Genomic DNA, 22,940 nt, shown 5'->3' on the forward strand with positions numbered 1-22,940 from the left:
ACCGCCAAGCCTCCTTCCACTGGCTCAAGACCGAATTCCGCAAGGCAGCCTTTACGTCCTCCACAGGAACCAACGTGAAGTCGGTCATGGGTTTGCACAGGGCTTCCTTCGCTGCTTTGTCAGATTCTTCATTACCTGTTATTCCAACGTGACCAGGCGTCCATATAAAAGACACCCTATTCCCCTTTCTCTGAAGGGACAAGAGGGAATAATGGATCTCCTGAACTATTGGGTGCATAGATGCAAGACCGATATAGATTTTAGGGCGCTCAACGAGTCTCTAAAGATGAGGAAAAAGCCGTTGCTTTCTTTGATTTCTCCTAGGGCTGTCCTAATGGCTGACAGCTCAGCTGTGAATATACTGCAAAAAGTGTTCAGTTTTTCCCCAGGACTCCATGGTAGCGGGACACGACAGCTTAGGCACATGCGGATTCTGACTTCGACCCATCGGTGTAGACGGGGACTAAGTCAGAAAGTGAGCTGAGGACGGCACTGAAGAGTCGCTGGTATTCTGATTCGGTCGTCTTTGCTTTCCAGTGCTCATGAGACATGGACTTAATATCTGGCCTTGGTGATAACCAAGGCAAATATTTAGCGTAGGAGACGGTGTATATTTGAGGAAATATAAAATTTGCCTCATGAATAAAATCATTTAAAAACGCCAAGGGGTCTAGTTGCCCATCTCCACCAGTTAAATAAGTCTAAAAACCGCTGGTTACAAACTATGTTCAAACAAGGGTGGTTGGTCTCTGATAGAACTTTACAGGCATAGTTACCCAACAAAATCATCCTGCGGGTTGCAACGGAGGCTCCCCTGCGTCAGTAAGTAAGCTTGGGACTGGGCTGGTTCTAAATGCCCCAGTGGCCAACCGTATCCCAGCATTGTGGACACATGTAAGTGGTCTCAAGTAAGACTCGTCCTGCAGAGTACATTATGGAACCATAGTCGTTTCGATCGCACCAAGCCTCTTTACAATAAAAGCATGGTAGTGCGGTCTGCTCCCCATGTAGAGTGAGTTAAAAACTTTAAATGTTCAGGGTTTGGCGACACCTCTCGTGTAATACGGGAATATGCTCCCGCCAGCTAAGATTTTTGTCCAAGATCATGCCAAGAAAGCGGATGGACTACGTGAATGAGAGATTCCTGCCCACCAGGGTTAGGGTCGGGGTCATGTGATAACCGCGAAGACGGTTAAAATGCATGCATTTCGTTTTCTCCAAGGAGAAACGAAATCTGTTCTTTCGCGACCACTCTCCTAGTTTATTTAGGGTCACCTGGGCTCGCCTGGATGCGTTTGTCAGTCGTGTCGACCGGCAAAATATGGCTAGGTCGTCCACATACAGCGATGCCATCACCGGGGCATTCCACCACGTTGTTGATGGCGATGGCAAATAACGTCACGCTCAGCACTCATCCCTGGGGTACCCCTTTCTCCTGTATAAAAGATCGGGATAAGTACTTCCCAGTCCTTACTTTTAAAAGGCGGGTTGTTAAGAAATTCCTGATAAATAGGGCCATGCTGCCTCTAAATCCCCAATTGTGCAACTATTTATGATATCCGTCGCCACTCACTATCATAGGCCTTCTCCAGGTCGAAGAAGACTACTATGACGGGTTGACGTAGGAAAAAGGCTTCCTGGATAAAGTGGTCTGTGCGCACCAGATGGTCTGTCGTTGCCCTCCCACGCCGAAAGCCGCACTGAGCGTCGGAGAGCAGGTGTCGACTCTCCAGGGACCAAATGAGACGTCGGTTTACCATCCTTTCCATCACCTTGCACAAACAGCTGGTGAGAGACATTGGACGACAGTTATTTGGTTCATTTTGTTCTTTCCCTAGTTCGGGATTGGTATCACAATGGACTCTCGTCCGGCATTTGGAAAACTGCTCTCGTTCCACAGTTAGTTGAGGGTATCTAGGACCTCCACGATCGCACTTTCCAGAATGTTCCGGAGAAAAGCGTTGTGCATTTTCTCCGCATCTGGCGAGATGTTGTGGGATTCTTAGATGGCGGATTTAAGCTACCAGGGCGTGAAAGGCTCATTGTAATATTCCCGTGTAGGACCTGAACCAAAATTGAGAGGGACTCTCTCGCATCGCCTCTACGTTTGCAAAGTCCGCAGCATTGCCCTTGTCATTGCTATTGGCGGGACTGCTCGGGAAATATGTCGCTTATTGCAGTGGGTGTAGTAACCGACCGGCCAGCTATGAGCAAGTGCGAGATGACAAAAGAACCCTTGAATCCGGAGATTTTCTTAACTTTGTCCCATACCTTATCAAGTGGCATGCCATGATTGATGGCAGAGACGAATTCTATCCAGGAAGCTCTCTTATCCTCCTTCACGGCCGTTCGAGCTCCCGCTCGTAGGTGGCGGGATGCCAGATTTGTTGTCGTGGGGTATCTTTTAATATTACACAACGCCTTATCCCTCGCCCGGATCGCCCTGTCGCATTCCCTCTTCTACCAAGGGACAGGAGCTCGATTAAGATTCCCGGACGTACGAGGGACACTTTCGGTAGCTGCCGCCAGGAGCGTTGAATTTAGTGTCTCGATGTTGTGCGACGCGTCAAATTTACGTCGTGTTTGTAAGTAAACATACGCTTGAAAAGAGGCCAGTCGCACGGCTAATACGCTACATTTCCGGAGGTGCTAATATACAGGATCGCACCCAAAGGTGGTAGGACTCATTTCTTCACAAGAATTTTATTGACGATATACTTACATCGACTTAATAATCTTCAAAGTATGCTCCTTGAGCTGCTACACACTTAGTATAACGTTGCTCCCATTCCCCATACGCCCGCTGGCAATTTTCTTTGGGGATGCCGTTGATGACCCTCGTCGAAGCCTCTTGAACGGCCTTGATCGAGTCAAAACGTCGTCTCTTGAGCTGTCTTTTCATCAGGGGGAAGAAGAAGATGTCCAGTGGTGCCAGATCGGGAGAATAGGGCGGGTGTGGCAACGTGGCAACGCCGTATTTGGCCAGGAGCTGTCTGACGACGAGCGCGCCATGGCACGGCGCGTTGTCATGATGAAGCACCCAGCAGTTTGCTATGGCCGGTCGGACTCTTTTCATGCGTTCTCGGAGGCGGGTGAGCACCTGCACGTAAAAGTTCGCATTCACAGTCTCCCCTGGTGGGACAAACTCCTTGTGAACCACTCCATGACGGTCGAAAGACACATTCAACATCGTTTTGATTTATGATTTGCTCATGCGAGCCTTTTTTGGACGTGGGCGACTGAGGTTGGTGTCGGTCTGTTGCTAAGAGCCCCCTCCACCTAACCCTGCCAAGGCAGACCCCCGTCCACCGCTCCAGAGAAAATCAGTCCTACCACTTTTGGGTGCAACCCTGTATTGAGCGGAATGCCTTCTTTTACGAGTAGAAGAGGAAAATGGTCACTCCCGCAGAGATCGTTGTGGGTGGACATGTTCAGCTTTGGGGATAGACTTCTCGAGCATAAAGAGAGATCTTTTGCTGAGAATTACCCATTGAAGCTGTTAAAGCGAGTTTACTCACCGCTATTTAACAAAAACAGGTTAAAATCCTCCTAAAAAAATTAGATAAAATTCGTCCTCTCTTATTACTTGTGGTTGTTGGCACTCCCCAGAGAGGACCATGGGCATTTAAGTCTCCCATCAGTATGAATCGCCGAGGTAGCTGGCGGACAAGGGCTTTTAGATTAAAGCGAATCACCGGTGCACCCTCCGGCAGATGGACGTTACATAATGGTATCGTCTCAGGGGTGTGCACTTGACACCAACTGAACTCTCCATTCCAAGCCGTCGCTATGTGTTCAGTTCAGTCGGTAGGTGTAAAGGGCCTCACGAGTCGCAACCGCTACTCCACCTTGGGCTTGTTGGCAACTCGTGTTATCCGTGCTACCCAGTGTACCCCTTTAGAATACAGTGCACCCCTTTAGAGTACAGTGCACCCCTTTAGAATACCCTTGTATTCGGCCTTAAAATGTATCTCTTGCAGGCAAGAGGGATTAAAATGATGGATTAAAACAGCCAGTTCCTCCTATTGGCGATAAAAACCATTGCAGTTCCACTGCAATATGAAACACATTAAAAGTGCAAACTTGAAATAAATGAATATATATAAATAAATTGGTTAATTAAAAAGGGAGATGACCAACTTTATTGAGGTTATCGCTTGAAGCGATGTTTCCTCTTCCACTCGCTTGCGAAGACCTCAGTATCCGGGATACTGTGGCCCTCTGCAATGGCTTGGCTGGAGGTGGTGGGGAAGGTGTATTCTCACACCCTTTCGGCGTGTTACCCTTGGTGATTTTTGGTGGGCTCTTCTTTGAAGGGCCCACCGGAGTAGGTGGCTCGTTGTCCACCTTACTCTTCAGATCTTTCAGCCTTTTTGGTTCAAGGGCTTGCGCGATGACAGGGGAGTCTTTTGGGTACTCAGTTTGCATGGCAATGGTACACTTTAGAGGTGGCGTGGTCGTGGTGTGCTTTCATTTTCGGGCAATCACGAGAGTACACTGGGTGTGTACCCTCGCAATTGACACAAACAGGTTCCGAAGAGCACTCTTTGTCCTCGTGCGCGTCTTTGCCGCAGCGCGGGCAGGTGGCCTTGCCCTCGCAGCGTGACGCGACATGGCCGAACCGTTGACGACACTTGAAACAACGCACGGGATTTGGAATGAATGGCCTCACTGGGACCGATTCATATCCAACAAACACCTTGTCGGGTAATCTATCACGCGCAAACGTCAAGATCGCGGATGTGCAGTTTACCGTTTCTCCGTTGCGCCTCGTGGTGAGTCGACGACAATCAGTCACTCCCTGAGAGAACATTTCTCTCTTGATTTCGACGACATCAACATGAAGGATATCGTAGTGACTGATGACTCCCCGACAGGTGTTAAGAGTGCGGTGCACCTCCACCTTTATCGGAATGTCATGGAGCATTCCCACTGAAAATAGTGTTTCGCTCTGTTTTTCGTTTAAGGTATCAATAAGAAGTGTACCATCTCTGAGCTTCTTCACGCTCTTTGTGTCCCCTGGTACGATCTGCGACAAAACTCTGCGAATTAAGAAAGGAAAAACCTTTTTCAAGGTCTCACTTTCCTCTACACATGACATAATCAAGTAACGCTTACAGCCGCCAACACACTTTTCTCCCCCGCCCGTGTCCGGACGGGATCTTTTGGGTGGTGGAAAAGATTTTTCCTCCATAATAATAATTGATTCGTCACTCGGCCTCCCCACCCACCACGGAGCCACACGTTTGAGACGCCGCTCCGCCAAGCCGGAGCGGTCGCCTGGGCTAACTCGAGGGATATAGCGCTTCAGGAGTGGTTGTCTGTTTCGGGGTGGATCTTCGGTGCAAGGGCCCACCAAAACCCTTACATCTCCGACCTCCCTACGCAGACCCCGACAACCTTGGCACTCGCCACCGAAGCGAAAACGCAACGGAAGCCGATTGACCGGGAGTGGCTAGCTCTCGGCCTCCCGTTTACGCGGAATCCGGAGCCGAAGAGGGATATCGCTCTCCGGTCCCTACAGGGCATCCGAAACCCTGCTGGGAAGGAGAAAGATTACCCTCCAGGATCCCCTTCTCTCCTTTACGGGTCTCCAGGCACGGCAAACACCTGGGCGGATCGCAGACCAGATGGTATGGCCGCTCACAGACAGTGGATCCGCAGCACTGTCCGGACGCATCCCTTGCTGGCTTGGGGTTTGTTTTCGGGGTTTTCTCCCCGCCCTTTTAGTCACCTCTTACGACAAGCAGGGATACTGCGGGAGTATTCTCTATCCCCCTACCCGCGGGGGGGCACGCTGAAAGTGACCTGAATATTTTGGAATAGGTGCTTACTGGTGACGAGACATGGGTCCTTGAGGACAACCCAAATATAACCCCTTTGAGTACCATTTTGGACCACTGCATTATGTCAAAGAGGCCTTGACGAAGTAGCTGCACGAGATTACCGTCAACACCTTCCAGGAAGCGTGGCAGAGGCGCCGATAGCGGTGTGTAGGTGCACAAGGGCGCTTTTTGAATAATTTTAGTAATTTGTACTTTGATCTGCAGTAAAGTTTTCCCAGATTTATTCTTCTTATTTTTAGAGACAGTCCCTGTATCTGAGATTATCGATATGAAGTTATGGACGACCTAGGCGATAAACGGTACGATGATTTTATATAAAGTAAGTGATATTTGGTATGCACCGATAAAAGCGTGTGATAAGATATTTTACAAAGCAGAAATTGATAAAGACTCTCCGAAGACCATCTGAAATATATATAGAGCGGACTTGCGATATGGTCGAAAGTGTTTATATTTCCGGAAATTATTGCCACGTCGATATGTCATCTCCTCATCGATATTAATTTTATATCGAAGGCCGATATTGGGAAAGGATCGTCGAGGAACTACGCAGCAGCCTCGCTATCCACAACTCCAAACCGCAGTCCGGTCCGCGGATGACACAAGGCTGCCAAACTCTCAATCGTATGGCTCCCCTCCAAACATTTTTTACCGAATACGTCAGAGAGGAGAAAGACGCGTGGCTTACCGCGAAGGCACGAGGCATTCGAATCGAGGTTTTTGTCTCGCTACGATGCCCGCATCGGGTCGTGGTAACTCCCTCAAGGATCGCAGGTCTGGGGGCCTTGAAGAAAACATCGCCACAGTTGATTGGAAGTTATGACACTAGGGAGCGAAGGAAGGCGAATCCCATTTGCTTAGTGGAGGACGGAGATCAAGTGAAAGCCGTCACTTCATAACATCTGCGCGTAGTGTTGGCATTTTCACACCAGCAACCACTGCTTTCTTGTATTTTCTTTGATACTAGGAAGAAGCCTGGTCATTCTTGGAGTGGCCTAGTCACTTGATAAGCAGAACTACAGATACGAAAAAGGTATAAATATAACGGTTAATTCACAGCACACTCACAAGAACCCACAGAGACGAGAAGGTGTAGACAGTAATCCCCTATAAACCGAAGAGAAACAGTGATTGGCATCACATCAGTGTGACGGGTAGTTCGTCGTAATGGAAGAACACTATACATGCTATTGGAGATCTTTCGCTGTTACGAACCTGCGCCCTCCACTCAGTAGTCCAACACTCTCCCCCTGGACTACCGCGACTCACGATCCGTCTCAGAAATCATAAATTTTTAAAAAAATAAATAGCGGCATTTTCTTGCCAAGTTACTGCACAATGATGCTCGGTGTTTAATGCATAGGCAATAAAAACCTTTTTCAAAAGCGCGCCCATACCCATCTTTGATACGAGTAGTAGATTTTGGGGAGACGATCAACAGCTCAGGTCATTTGCGACATTGGGGATGGAAGGGAAAGGAGGAAGGGTGGAGAGAAACCCGGGACAGCATTAGCCTATTCTTAACGAATGGAGCCAAGGAGTCCGCAGCTTAACCACCCATCCGACGGATGGACGGTGTACTCACTCTAAGTGCTCTCCACAAAGCACTTAAAGTAGGGATCGGGATACCACTGGAAAAGATAATGTCAAATTAGCTTGGGAAATGACATAAAATATGAAACTATTTAACCACATTTATTAAAAATCCAAACTTCCATTCTATTAGATGATACTACGAGCAATAACGATAATTTTAGTGAGCGCTTAAACGTTTACGTGTTCATATTCCTGCATCCAACCCTCGACAGAATTCCCCTACTCTCCGAAAACTCCTCTTGGCTCTCCTACCGTCCGTTCCATCAACCTCCTCCCTCCGCCCCTTTTGCCCTTCCCCTCCGGCCACAAAGACCCTCTCTCTCCATCTGCTTCTCGACACGGACCCACTCAGTCCTTGGGACATCGAGAAATCGGCCACGTAGGCGTCTCTCTCTCGTTTGTTTACTTCTCCTCTTCCCGCCCAGCACTTCCGGCGTACGGAAAACACCATCCTCATGAGCAGTGACCACTCAAGACGCAGTGATCTGGATGACCGCAAAATCTAAACCACCGGCTCGACTCCTCATCCGCATTTCCTTTTTTATTAAGATAAAACAACCACCACGACAGGAAAGGAAATAGTTTCAGAATTTTCACTAGCAAGCGATCACCAATATCGTATCGAAAAAAGAAAAGGGACCCGTCGAAGGACCTGAACGCCTTAGCACACCTTATAATCCCGCAGGTATTTATACCGAGACGGACACGAACAAGGAGGCCCTTGATAACATCGCAAACCTCCACGGACACACATAAGGAGTGTGGGTACCGTACTAATGTTTTCTTTCTCGCCCCAATAGCCAGCGACGACTGCTGAGGAAGGCAAACGTGAGACAGCGGAAGTATAAGGCGGCAAAGATGGGTGCGGCGGCGAGCGCGATCGCCGGTTGGCTGGTGCCCTCCTGGCGCCGAGCGCCGGCGTCCGGGGACGAGGGCCCAACGCCGCCAGAGGACCAAGGGCCACCGGACGACGTCACTGGCCTCACGACCGCGCAAGTGGACGCGGTACGGAGGACCTTCGAGTTCGCGAGGTCGAACATCAAAGCATTTGGAGTGGACTTGTTTGTCGAGTGAGTGGTATTGAATGCACATGCACGCATTCCAAATAATCGAGTCCCTTGGCCATTTACGCTACTGGGCGAAGGCAAAGGTATATTTTTTCCAGGGTGTTTTACAACTTTGCATGGACGAAACCTATCTTTATTTATAGCTTTTTCTCTTTGCATTTTTGATGAGTAATACGAGCCACAGTAATGTCAAGTAACAGGGAGTGTAGCGCCACCAGCAAATAGTAATAAATGGAGTAATTGGTGATTATTGGGGTGGGATATAAATTCATTTTCGGTTAGTTAAAATGGTCCTCCGTTTCGTACTTTTGTAATGACGAACTGTGTGAGGGATGACATACGCACGAGTATCAGCCCGAAATTCAGTCGATTTCCCTCAATTTCCTCACCAAAAGAAACAGTTCCACGGAATGGAATTTATTTATTAGGTAATAGAACCACATACAGCAGTAACTTGCCAGTTGAAAGTGGAGCATGTAGCAACATACAAATACAAGTAACATACATACAAAGAGAACAAATACATCTACATCAATACCCAGCGAGCCACCAAAAAGGTGTGTTACAGGGGGTGCAGCACCAGGAGGAAAGGGTAAGGAATGAGGTGGTTAGGGTTTTTCAAATGGAAGGGGAAAGGTGGGGGAACCTGCAAGCAAAAATTATAAATATACTAGTATAACCATGCGCAGTTGCTACCTTGTAGGTTAATATTTATTATGTCGAGGTGACTAGTGGGTGATTTCGATTACAAGCATTCTACTCTCTTATTGTTCTTTGAAAAAATGACCATTTAAACCTATCAGTCTTGCAGTCTATCCCCCTAATCTTATATTCGTGATCCCTCCGCCCGTAATACGTTGGGGTTCGTCTTATGTTCTTGATGTCATCGGAAAAGGACCATCTTTAAATTTTTTAAATAAGTTTAATCTATATTGTAAACGCCGCTGTTTAAGGGAATCCCAGCCTAAATTTTCCAGCAAATTAGTTACGCTACTGCGTTGGTCATTACAATTTTTGACAAATCTAGTCCCCCTGCGCTGACCTCGATTTAATTCCGAAATCAAATTTATCTCTTGAGGATCCCATATACTGGCAGCGTACTCTAGGTGGGGCTTGACTAGGACAAGAAAAAATCTTTCCTTCAGTTTTTCGTCACACATACGCAGCATTCTTATTACAAATCCCAATTTTTTATTAGCACGACCGCATATTTCTCGTTTGTAGTAGTAGTAGTTTTAGGGGTTTGTAGGGTGCGTCGACAGCTATGGTCATTTTGCACCACTGTCATAACGTAAAACTTATGTTCCTTTTAAACTAGGAATAAGTAAACAAAAAAATACGAATAAATATATAAATAAATAAAATAAACAAAAAAAAAGGAAAATGCTAAAATCAAAAGCATTAAAATTATGAGCTCCAAAGCTAAAGCTGCCCCATTAAACCGGTTGACCTTAAAAAACTTAAGACTCGGTTAATAGACCCAGAGTCATCCCCTAAAATATTTTTTAAGTCTCCCCTTATCTTCAACATATCTCTGGCCCTTTGGTATGTTGTGCATTCCGTCAGGATATGTTTTATCGTCAGGGGTTGGAAACACTCATTGCAACGGGGCTGTTCTTTTACCTCCGCAAAGAGGTACGAATGAGTGAGGGCAGAGTGTCCTATTCTCAGGCGCGTAATCATGACCTCTTCCCTCCGAATGCTCCGGATGGAAGAGGACCATGGTGAAACGACCGGTTTTATTGCCCTGAGTTTATTATTTTGCAGAGACTGCCAAGTCTCCTTCCACTGATGCAGGACCGAGTTCCGCAAGGCAGCCTTTACGTCCTCCATTGGAACCAAGGTGGAGTCGGTCTCGGGTTTTCGAAGGGCATCCTTCGCTGCCTGGTCAGCTTTTTCGTTACCTCTTATGCCGACGTGACCAGGAGTCCATATAAAGGAGACCCTGTTCCCCTTTCTCTGAAGGGACAACAGGGTATAATGGATCTCCTGGACTATCGGGTGCACAGGTGCAAAGACCGATATAGATTTTAGGGCGCTCAACGAGTCTGTGCAGATGAGGAAAGAGCCATCGCTTTCTTTTATTTCTCCTAGGGCCGTCCTTATGGCTGACAGCTCGGCTGTGAAAATGCTGCAAGAAGTGTGCAGTTTTTTCCTCACGACTCCATGGTAGTGGGACACGACCGCATAGGCACATGCAGATTCTGACTTTGACCCGTCGGTGTAGACTGGGACAAAGTCAGAAAGTGAGCCGAGGACGGCACTGAAGAGCTGCTGGTATTCGGAATCGGTCGTCTTGGCTTTGCGGCGTGCACTGGCAATGAGTTTAATATCCGGCATAGGCGTTAACCAAGGCGGGTACTTAGCATAGGAGACAGGGCATACTTGAGGAAATGTAAAATTTACCGCGTTAATAAAATCATTAAAACGAACGGCAAAGGGCCTAGTTGCCCTTCTCCGCCTGTTAAATAAGTCTAAAAACCGTTGGTTAAAAACTATGTTAAAACAAGGGTGGATTGTCTCTGATAAAATTTTACAGGCATAGTTGCCCATTAAAATCATCCTGCGGGTTTCCAACGGAGGCTCCCCTGCGTCTGCAAGTAAGCTTGGGACTGGGCTTGTTCTAAATGCCCCGGTGGCCAACCGTATCCCAGCATTGTGGACACATGTAAGTGGTCTCAAGTAAGACTCTCGTCCTGAGGAATACACTATGGAACCATAGTCCAGTTTGGATCGCACCAAGCCTCTGTACAATAAAAGCATGCTGGTGCGGTCTGCTCCCCAAGTGGAGTGAGTTAAAAACTTTAAAACGTTGAGGGTTTGGCGACACCTCTCACGTAACACGCGGATATGCTCCCGCCAGTTCAGCTTTTGGTCCAGGATCATGCCGAGAAAGCGGACGGACTCCACAAATGGAAGAATCCTACCCAACAGGGTTAGGGTCGGGGTAACGTGGTAACCGCGAAGACGGTGAAAGTGCACGCATTTCGTTTTCTCCATGGAGAAACGAAATCCGTTCTTTCGCGACCACTCTCCCAGTTTGTTTAGAGTCACCTGGGCTTGCCTGGAAGCGTTTGGCAGTAGTGTCGACCGGCAAAATATGGCTAGGTCGTCCACATAGAGCGATGCCATCACCGGGGCATTGATGCATTCCACCACGTCGTTGATGGCGATGGCAAATAACGTCACGCTCAGTACTGAACCCTGGGGTACCCCGTTCTCCTGTGTAAAAGATCGGGAAAAGTGCTTCCCAGTCCTTACTTTAAAAAGGCGGTTGGTTAAAAAATTTCTGATAAATAGGGCCATGTTGCCTCTAAATCCCCACTTGTGGAGCGTGTTGAGGATTCTCCATCGCCACACACTATCATAGGCCTTCTCCAGGTCGAAGAAGACTGCTATGACGTGTTGACGTTGGAGAAAGGCTTCCTGGATGAAGTTCTCAGTGCGAACCAGATGGTCTGTCGTGGACCTGCCACGCCGAAAGCCGCACTGAGCGTCGGAGAGCAGGTGTCGACTCTCCAAGCACCACATGAGACGTCGGTTTATCATCCGTTCCATCACCTTGCACAGGCAGCTGGTGAGAGATATGGGACGGTAGTTGTTCGGGTCATTTTTGTCCTTGCCCTGTTTTGGGATTGGTATCACGATGGACTCTCGCCAGGCATTTGGAAAACTGCCCTCGTTCCAGAGTTGGTTGAGGGTATTTAGGACCTCCCCAATCGCGGTTTCCGGAATGTTCCGGAGAAATGCGTTGTGGATTTCGTCCGCCCCTGGCGAGGTGTAATGGGAGTCTTCGATGGCGGATTTAAGCTCCCAGGGCGTGAAAGGCTCATTGTAATATTCGCTTGTAGGGCCTGCACCAAAATTGAGAGGGACTCTCTCGCATCGCCTCTTCCGGTTCGCAAAGTCCGCGGCATAGCCCTCGTCACTGCTATTGGCCGCGAACTGACTGGCAAATATGTTGCTTATTTCGGCAGGTGAATTAACCACCCGGCCAGCAACAAGCAATGGCGAGATGACAAATGAGCCCTTGGACCCGGAGATTTTCTTGACTTTGTCCCATACCTGACCAAGTGGCGTGCGATGGTTGATGGTAGAGACGTATTCTATCCAGGAAGCCCTCTTGGCCTCCTTCACGGCCCTTCGAGCTCGCGCTCTTAGGCGGCGGTACGATGCCAGATTAGTTGCCGTGGGATATTTTCTAAAAATATTCAATGCTTTTTTCCTCGCCCGAATCGCCCGGTCGCATTCCCCGTTCCACCAAGGGACAGGAGCTCGATTTATATTCCCGGACGTACGAGGGATACTTTTGGTAGCTGCCGTCAACAGCGTTGAACATAGTTTATCGACGTTGTGCAACGCGTCGAAACTTGCGTCGTGTTTATATGTAAACGTACGCTTGAAAAGTGGCCAGTCCGCACGGTTAATACGCCACTTTTCCGTAGGTTTTGAAATGGTGGGCGAAGAGTCTTCTTTAACGAGTAGAAGAGGAAAATGGTCACTCCCACAGAGATCGTTGTGGGTGGACATTTTCAGCTTTGGGGCTAGACTTCTCGAGCATAGACAAAGATCTATTGCTGAGAATTCCCCGTTGAAGCTGTTAAAACGGGTTTTTTCGCCGCTATTTAATAAAAACAGGTTAAAATCCTCAATAAAGTTGGATAAAATTCGACCTCTCCTATTACTTTGGGTTTCTGGCCCTCCCCAGAGAGGATCATGGGCATTAAAATCTCCCATCAAAATGAACGGCTGAGGAAGCTGGTGGACAAGGGCTTCAAGGTTCAGGCGGGTCACCGGTGCACCCTCTGGCAGATACACGTTGCATAACGTCATCCTCTCAGGGGTGTGCACCGTGACAGCGACGGCCTGGAATGGAGAGTTCAGTTGGACTCGCGAGGTGTAAAGGGCCTCACGGGCCGCAACTGCTACTCCCCCTTGGGCTCGTTGGCCACTTAGGTCATCCATTCTAAAAACAGTGAACCCCTTCAGAATACCCTTATCTTCAGCCTTAAAATGGGTCTCTTGGAGACAAATACAAGAGGGTTTAAAATCTTGGATTAAAATGGCCAGCTCCTCCTTGTGCCGATAAAAACCATTGCAGTTCCACTGCAGAATGGAACACATTTAAAATGTTAAATTAAAATAAATAAATAAATAAATATATAAATAAGTTGACTAAAAAGGGAGATGACCAACTCTATTGAGGTTATCGCTTGAAGCGATGTTTCCTCTTCCACTCGTTTGCGAAGACCTCTGTATCAGAGATACTCTGGTCCTCTTCAATTACCTCCGGCTTCTTTGGCTTCACTGGAGGCGGCGGGGAAGGTGTATTCTCACGCCCTTTTGGCGTGTTCCCCTTGGTGGTTTTTAGTGGGCTCTTCTTTGAAGGGCCCACAGGAGTAGGTGGCTCCTTGTCCACCTTACTCTTTCCATCCTTCACCCTTTTTGGTTTAGGCACTTGCGTGGTTTCTATTGGGGATTCCTTCGGGATCTCTGTCTGCGTGGCGATGGTACACTTTACACATTGCGTGGTTGCAACGGAAGCAAAGGACCGGGAGAAAGTTGGAGCGATTAGCGCCCTGTATTTTCTCCTCGCTTCCGCATATGGGATTTTTTCCAGTGTTTTTATCTCCATGACTTTCCTCTCTTCTTTCATCTTCGGGCAATCACGAGAGTACACTGGGTGTGTACCCTCGCAATTGACACAAAGAGGTTCCGAAGAGCACTCTTTATCCTCGTGCGCGTCTTTGCCACAGCGCGGGCAGGTGGCCTTGCCCTCGCAGCGCGACGCGACATGGCCGAACCGTTGGCATTGGAAACAACGCACGGGATTTGGGATGAATGGCCTCACTGGTACCGATTCATAGCCCACAAACACCTTGTCGGGTAGTCTATCACGCGCAAACGTCAAGATCACGGAGGTGCTGTTTACGTTTTCTCCGTTGCGCCTTGTGGTGAGTCGACGACAATCAGTCACTCCCTGAGAGAACATTTCTCTCTTGATTTCTTCGATGCCCACGTATAGGAGGTCGTAGTGACTGATGACTCCCCGACAGGTGTTAAGAGTGCGGTGCACCTCCACCTTAATCGGAATGTCATGGAGCATTCCCATAGCAAGCAGTTTTTCACTTTGTGTATCGTTCAGGGTCTCTATAAGAAGTGTACCATCCCGGAGCTTCTTCACGCTCTTTGGGTCCCCAGGCACAATCTGTGACAACACTCTGCGAATTAAGAAAGGAGAAACCTTTTTCAAGGTTTCACCTTCCTTTATGCACGACATAAATAAATAGCGCTTACATGCGCCAATACACTTTTCTCCCCCGCCGGTGTCCGGACGGGATCTTTTTAGTGGTGGAAAGGGTTTTTCCTCCATAATAGTAAATGATTCGTCCCTCGGCCTCCCCACCCACCACGGAGCCACACATTTGGGACGCCACTCCGCCAAACCGGAGCGGTCGCCAGGGCTAACTCGAGGGATATAGCGCTTCTGGAGTGGTTGTCTGTTTCGGGGTGGATCTTCGGTGCAAGGGCCCACCAAAACCCTTACATCTCCGACCTCCCTACGCAGACCCCCACAACCTTGGCACTCGCCACCGGAGCGAAAACGCGACGGAAGCCGATTGACCGGGAGTGGCTAGCTCCCGGCCTCCCGTTTACACGAAATCCGGGGCCGAAGAGGGGTATCACTCCCCGGTCCATACAGGGCATCCGACACCCTGCTGGGAACCAGAAAGCTCACCCTCCAGGATCCCCTTTTCTCCCTTACGGGTCTCCAGGCACGGCAAACACCTGGGCGGATCGCAGGCCAGATGGTATGGCCGCTCACAGACAGTGGATCCACAGCACTGTCCGGACGCATCCCTTGCTGGCTTGGGGTTTGTTTTCGGGGTTTTCTCCCCGCCCTTTTAGTCGCCTCTTACGACAAGCAGGGATACTGCGGGAGTATTCTCTACCCCCCTACCCGCAGGGGGGTTCTCGTTTGTGCTTCCCCCAGGAGAGGTCGTGAGTAATTGTTACACCCAAGTATTTGAAGGAATCTACCCTCGCGATTTCTGTTTGCTTCACTTTGTAACTAAATGGTGGGGTGTTACTCTTTTCCCAAAAATGTATTACTACGCATTTCTTCAAATTTAATTCCAATTGCCATGTATCGCACCAAGTCTGGATTGCATTTAGGTCGTTAGCTAACGTGACTCGTTCATCGCGACTTCGAATGTCCCCATAAATCACCGCATCGTCAGCAAAAAGACGGAGCCTGCTATTAACCACGGTATTGAGGTCATTTATGTAAATAAGAAACAAGAGGGGGCCAATGACACGTCCCTGCGATACACCCGACGTGACCTTGACAGTATCGGATGATACACCGTCCAGGACGACTGTTTGAACACGATTTTTTTTAAATTGTCTAATCCAGCATATAACACTCCCGTGTATTCCATAAGTTTCCAACTTCGCGAGTAACTTGCAATGAGGGACTTTATCAATAGCTTTTTTAAATTCTAAAACCTGTAGAAACATCGCATCAACTGGAATATTACTTTCACCGGAATGCATTCTTTCATGAACAAAGTGCGAGTTGAGTTTCGTAGGATCTACCTTTACGGAACCCGTTTTGTTATTAATCAATAAATCTTTGCTATCGAGGTACCTCATTATGCAAACAAACAACAACAAAAATACAAACAATTAACAGCATAAATAACGAAGGTCTTATCCAATTATGGATAATTGGGAAAGAGAACAAGGTCAGTAAACATACTGTAGGAAAGTAAGGACGGATCAACGTATTCCGTCCCTGGCACAGGAGGAAACCTCATAAAACCTGAACGAGTGAGTACTTGTGAATCGCAAAGGTCCCTATTTTCGAACACACCCGAGTGATTGAGCGAAAGCGTTCGTATATCCGTTTTATTATTTTGCATTCATCTGTGTGATTGACGGGTCCCTGGTATAGGAGGAATCCTTGGAAACTTGGAACGAGTGAGTCAGTGCGATTCACAAAGATCTAGCCACCCGAGAAATTGAGTGATTGCGAACGTGAATCTGGGCCTTTCCCTTTTGATTTTTATTTCTGTGCGAGTACAACAGGTCCATGGCATAGGAGATATCCTTGCAAACCCCGAGTGTGTGTGAATGCGATTCACGAGAGTGATTGTTATTCCTTAAACTTACAACCATTCGATCACTAGGGTGTGTTGTTTTATTTTTTATTATATTTCACTTTTTTTGGGTGATTGAGGTATACGTGGGTCACTGTTTCCCCAACACACCCCAGTGACTTAGTGTGTGTTCCCTATCTTTCCCCTTACTTGTACCTTTGTTTTACCACCACCCCCTTTACAAACCTAGTACCTATCAAGTTTGCAGTCTCGGCTATCTCGTATTCATTGCTTCACGACCGAAGGTACGTTCATTTTATATTTACAATCTAAAATTGATGAGGGAGAGCAGTTCGGGGCAGTTCGTGAGAGAGTTATTGTGCGCGGCCAAGGTCTTCAAGTGAGAGTGCATGCCCTAGGGTCCTAGCATTTAAACAGTTGACAGGATAGGAGCAGTGGGGAAGAAACCAGGGTGAATGGTGAGAGGGAGTGGGGGCGGGTTAGGAAAGGTATGTGGGAGGGGTCCGCGGTAGGGGATTCCCATGCTTTCCGTCTACCTGCCTGTAGGGACCCCGGTTGGAAGTTTCAAATGAGATGGAGATATTTTTATAAAATGTACTGATAGTCATGTCATGAACGAAATTTCGTGCTACTGGGTGATCTCTACCATCACCTACTAGACCGACCTTCGGGTTGATTACTGTGTTTATGGTATATATATATATATAATATCTTCGAAATGGAACGCTCTTCGGCGACGCACAAATATTTAAAAAACAGATTTAGATTATTAGAATATAGAAACACAAAGAAAGGACACTCACAATTTGTTATTTGACGTCAAATAACAAATTGTGAGTGTCCTTTCTTTGTGTTTCTATATTCTAATAATCTAAATCTAATCTAATATATATAATATATTATATATATTTGCATGTGGTTTTATTCTCTTTAATGGGTGATGACCTAACACTCCCCACCACACGCCTCTGTGGCAGCTTGCGGGGTATTACGTAGATGAAAACAAATAACGACAAAGGCACACCAAAAAAATAAGTTGCCTCTCATTTTTACGACTCCCAGGCGTTAGGGACGGTCTCACATGTCACCGACGGACGGCAGAAGTGATCCGTCCAATGGACGACGAACGGAACCAAAGTCCCCCAGTCAGAAGTGAAGCGAGGAGACCATTGTTCGGAAACATTGGGGCAAGTGGTGGGCTGTTGGGGTCAGCATTGAGGTGGGGGGAGGGGGGACAGGGCGAGGATGGAATTCCAAACGGGAGGCGAGGCTCCTCTCTCGGAGCGAGGATGATGCAATATGTGAGTATCTGGCGAGAGGCACGTGGGTGGAGGGGAGTGGGAGGCCGAGTGCTCTTGGCCTCCGGATTAGAGTCTAGCCCGAAAACCAACACTAGGGAATTTCATTTTCACATATCCACGGATCATTCATTTGAACAATTCATCGAAAGAACATCTAAGCCCATTCATATGTACTCAAGCATAACTTCCATGCAACACCCTGTGGAGAGGAATACACTTAGGACGCGATTTATGCCGCCTTAATTTCTGTATTCATCGAGCATAGCACCAACAACGCATTCCCACGACTTTTGATCTCGTCAACTATTCCACAATCATTCTCAGGTTGTAGTAGTAAATTTATTTTTTTGGGACTGTCGATGGTTATGGCCATTTTGCACCCCTGTCAAAAGGTTTATAACCTCAATACCCTATCAATAAATATTTATAAAAATCAATAAATATATATGTAAAAAAATACAAAGATTTAAAACCAAAAGCCTAAAAAAGGATGCCGCAACTACAGCTTTCCTGTTAGGTCAGTTTCCCTCGAAAAGGTCAAAATGCTAATTAAGGAGTAGGGATCATACCCTAAAATTATACTTAGATGACCCCTAATTTTAAAATGTCTTTAGCCCTTTGATATTTGTCCCATTGTGTCAGGATATGGTTCACCGTTAGGAGAATGTCACACTCTTCTACATCTACATCTACTTAATACCCCGGAGGACCGCCGCAAGGGCGTGTGGCGGGGGGTGTTAGGACACCACCCGTAATTTAGAAAAGAAAAAAAACCGCATGCTAAAACCACAAAATCATACATCCACAAAATCATACATCCACAAAAAAACATGGCATAAATTCATGCATGAACACTTACACCCCACACACATGCAAACACTCAAACTACATCTTACATACACAAGCACCTGAAAATATACCTAACAGCTTTCCAGTGTTTAACTTTGCTCCGACTTGTAAATTCAATGTTTTTAATATTTCTAAAGTGACTTCGGTTTCTTACTATTATGATTCCTGATTGTTCGGGGAAAGAATGAGTATTTGTAGCTATCTGTTCTGGAATCTATCTCCCTTAGTTTATCTTTGTGGTCTGATCTACCTAAGTAGTGTGGGTCCATTATAATTCCTACAGTGTCATAGTTAAACTCGTTTGTTCTGAACCTTTCCAAAAGTCTTAGCCTCGATGGTTCTCTACGTATTTTAAGTGGCTCCCAGCCTTAATCCCGTAAGAGAACTATGCCACACTTGTGTTCTTATCATAACAATTTTTAACGAATCTAGCGGATTTTCTCTGGACTTTATCTAATTCTTTTTGCCAAATTTTCTCCCAAGGATCCCAAATACTTGCGGCATATTCCAAATGAGGTCTAACTAGAGCAAAATAACACCTCTCTTTAACTTTTTCATTACATTTCCCCACCACTCGTTTTAAGAAGCCAATTCTCTTTAAAGCTCATCCGCATATTGTCCTGATATATGCTCCCCATGAAAGGCGTGATGTTAGAACAACCCTCAAATATTTAACTTGATTGGCCGTAGTCAATACTGAACCCTCTATTTTGTAGTTTATATCCTGTTCCTCGCTTCCTTTGTTCCAAAATTTCAAAACTGCGCATTTATCTATATTAAGTGTTAATTCCCATTTATTGCACCATTCTGAATTATTGTCTAAGTCTCTAAAGAGTAGCTTGCGATCTAGTTGGCACCTATTTCCCTGTTTACTACCGTATCGTCAGCAAACAACCTCAGATTGCTACCAACGTGTGTGCTTAAGTCATTAATGTATATTAAGAACAGAAGAGGCCCTATTACACTTCCCTGAGGGACGACCGAAGTTACATCTCTATCCGTTGAGCACAACCCATCTATGACTACTATTTATTTGCGATTTGACAAGGAGTCTCTAATCCCATTCATTATTTCCTCATTGATTCCATAGTATTTAAGTTTATGTAACAGTTTATTGTGGTGGACATTGTCGAAGGCTTTTTTGAAATCCAGGAATACTGCATCGACTTGTGTGTTGTTTCCTCCCGATATAAGTATATCTTGAATGAAGAGACCAAGTTGTGTTTCGCAAGATCTGCTTTTCCTAAATCCGTGCTGGTTGTGGATTAGTATTTTCCTACTATCAAGAAATCTCATAATGTTAGTGACAATATTGTGTTCCAATATTGTACAAGAGATCGATGCTAAGGGAATGGGAGGGTAACTGGTTGGTTTATCCCCACCGCCGCCTTTATAGATGGGAGTTATATGGGCTAGCTTCCAGTCGCGAGGCAATGAGCCTTCTTCTATCGATTTTAGAAAAACAATATGGAAAAATGGGGCAATGTCTTCAGCTAATTCCTTTAATATTCTAGCAGGTATTTCTTCCGGACCAGGTGCCTTGTGTACTTTGATACTACGGAGCAGATGTACTATTCCCTGCTTGGTCAGTGTAAGATCGCTCATGAGTTCCCCGGGTGGGTGTGGAGGATCGTTTGTGTTTTTATTGTAGACGCTCTGGAAAAAATGGTTTAAAATATTTGCCTTTTTCACGCAATCTGTAATGGTTTCTCCATTTTCCGTCTTCAAAGAATGAACGGACGTTTACCCTATATTTCGCTAACATATGACCAGAATGCCTTTGGATTTTCCTCAAGATATTCGCTTATTATTTCGATTTTGATGAGTGTAGTGCTGTGCGCATAATACTTTTCGTCTTACTACGACATTCTTTTAGTTGCTCTTTGGATGTATTCACATTAACTTTTTCGTCACTTTTTAAACTCTTTTTAAAATTTGACTGTAGCTTTCTTTGCCTTCTTAATGCCGATCTTACTTCCCGGTTGTGCCATCTAGGTTCCTTACTGTCGCATTTGAGTTTGGACGGGATGTACGTCTTCATTCCTTCGCGTAAAATATTTAAATAATTTAGTTTAAGAAAAGTGTACTCTGTGTTGGTTGTCAGTGTTTTGTCTTGTATTCTGGTAATTTTATTTTTAAATACCCTCGTAGTCCGTTAAAATTTGCCTTGTTGTATAGGTATATTTTACGCTTTTCTTTGTTTATTTTGACGAATTTAGTTTTTAACTCTACAAGAATACCCTTATGGTCACCGATTCCGTCAATTATTTCAATGTTAGCAATGATTTCGCGCGCAGAAGTTGCAAAGATATCTAGTATGCTTTGGCCTCATGCTGGTGATTTAACAATTTATTCTAAAGAGTGTTTCGTGAATATATGAAGGAGCTCTTGGCATGAATCTTGGTTTTTGGCAGATTTTCCTACGCAGTAGTTGTCCCAGTCAATTGAAGGTAGATATGTGTCACCAGCGATTATAATACTATTGCTATGTCTGCTGCTGAGCGTGGATATTTGTTCGTCGAGCTTGTGTAGGACATCTGTGTTAAAATCTGGGGGTCTATAAAATGAACACACGAATAGGCTTCCGCCGTTGTGGTCCTTAATGTTGCACCAAACGCTTTCTATGTCATTTACGTCGCATTTATATCTTTGGCTACTAAGATGTGACTTTACTGCAATGAATACTCCCCCACCCAACCTATTTGGTCTGTCCCTTCTGTAAATTGTGAAACCGTTTGGAAAAACCTCATTGTTTGCCCGTGAGCCACTTTCCGTTCCAACTACTATGTCTACGTTTGTATTGACAAAAATATGTTCAATATCCGATATTTTGTTTGTAATGCTACGGCAGATTAATGTTACAATTTTCATTTGGCCAATTACTTTTTGTTTTTCGGTTTTATGTACGCTTACAAAACTTTCTTGAGACGATTCGTGGTTAACAGAGGCAAAAGAATTACATTCACTCGCATTGGTATCTGCTATGAATTTAGAGGCACCAATTGTATTAAATTTAAATTGGTTATATGTTGTTTTAACGTGAGTGTTTGTTTGTTCAATTTTTATTGGGATTTGAGAGGCATAACCTGATCTGAATTGACAAAAAGCGCTGGATTCTACTTTATTTATCCCAATATTTGACCTACGCTCTTGCCTACCAGCTATGCTAAAACCCTCGAAACGTGTTCGTGTAACCTACGCGCTACCAACTGCGATGCCTCGGCAGTATAATGGACCCCGGAGCGATTAACGGGTACCCGACACGATGAGAGGACAGGCCTCAGATCAACGAAGTCCGCTCCGATTTCCCGGCAAAGTCCCAGCAATCTCTGGTTTAAACAATCAATTCGGCTCCAAACGAGCCTTCCTCGGTCTGTACGCAGCACAATACTACATATACTTAATTTAATTGGGACCTTCAACTCTGCCTCGACTCGTTTCACCTCCGAGTGGATCTCCTTAAAGGAGCGCAGGATCTCTTCAGATCCACGTTCTGAGGCGTCGTTCGTCCCGAAATGAGCCACAATGCGTAGCATGGAGCAGCCCGTATTACTGACGGCCGCCTTCACCCACAGCGTCGCCTGGGGTATCCCGCCGCCCGGTATACACCAGGAGGACAAGAATCCAACACCTCCCTCTGTTGGACTCTGCGGCGCAGCGGATTCATTATACGCCGGACATTTGAACTACCTAATATAACGGTTCGTCCCTTCCCGACCGCTGATGCCTTTCCCTAGGCAGTGCCCTCGGAGTAGGGGTAGGGGCTGCAGGTACTGTGGTTTCGTCCGACAGCACCTGGTACCTATTGGAGACGGGGATAGTATCTGCCTCCGCTGAGTCCAATCCTCGCCGCAGCGTTACCTTCCCCTTGCCCCGAGAGACGACCCTCCAATCGTCCGACCTACGGACGTGAGACACTCCCTCGTTGAGAGATGGGACCCGGGGTAGGTCTCTAATCGCCCAGCCACGTGTAGCATTCGGACGAATCCGTGCATCCCAATGGGGGTGGCGGGTTTTCGTATTCCCACCCCGAGCACCATCTCTCCTGAGGGGAGCCCTCGGGCCGGCGACCTCCGATCGAAGCTCCCGCACCATTCTCTCCAGCATGACGATACGGGCCCTTGAAGCCGCGCATTCGCCAGTGCCTTCGAGCATGGC

At 46.6% G+C, this 22,940-nt stretch overlaps 1 protein-coding gene across 1 annotated transcript in view; it reads left to right on the top strand.

Annotated features, from left to right (window-relative positions):
- Positions 1-6,579: 6,579 nt before the first annotated feature.
- LOC139691024 (globin C, coelomic-like) overlaps positions 6,580-22,940 on the top strand; it is a 34,470-nt gene continuing 18,109 nt past the window's right edge. Inside the window, exons 1-2 of the mRNA XM_071588741.1 lie at positions 6,580-6,662; positions 8,243-8,512. Coding sequence (XP_071444842.1) covers positions 6,580-6,662; positions 8,243-8,512 — 353 coding nt within the window. The remainder of the gene's footprint in view (positions 6,663-8,242; positions 8,513-22,940) is intronic.

This window comes from Hetaerina americana, unplaced genomic scaffold, assembly GCF_022747635.1.
Source record: "Hetaerina americana unplaced genomic scaffold, ioHetAmer1.1.p SCAF_3, whole genome shotgun sequence".
Classification (NCBI taxonomy): Eukaryota; Metazoa; Arthropoda; class Insecta; order Odonata; family Calopterygidae; genus Hetaerina; species Hetaerina americana.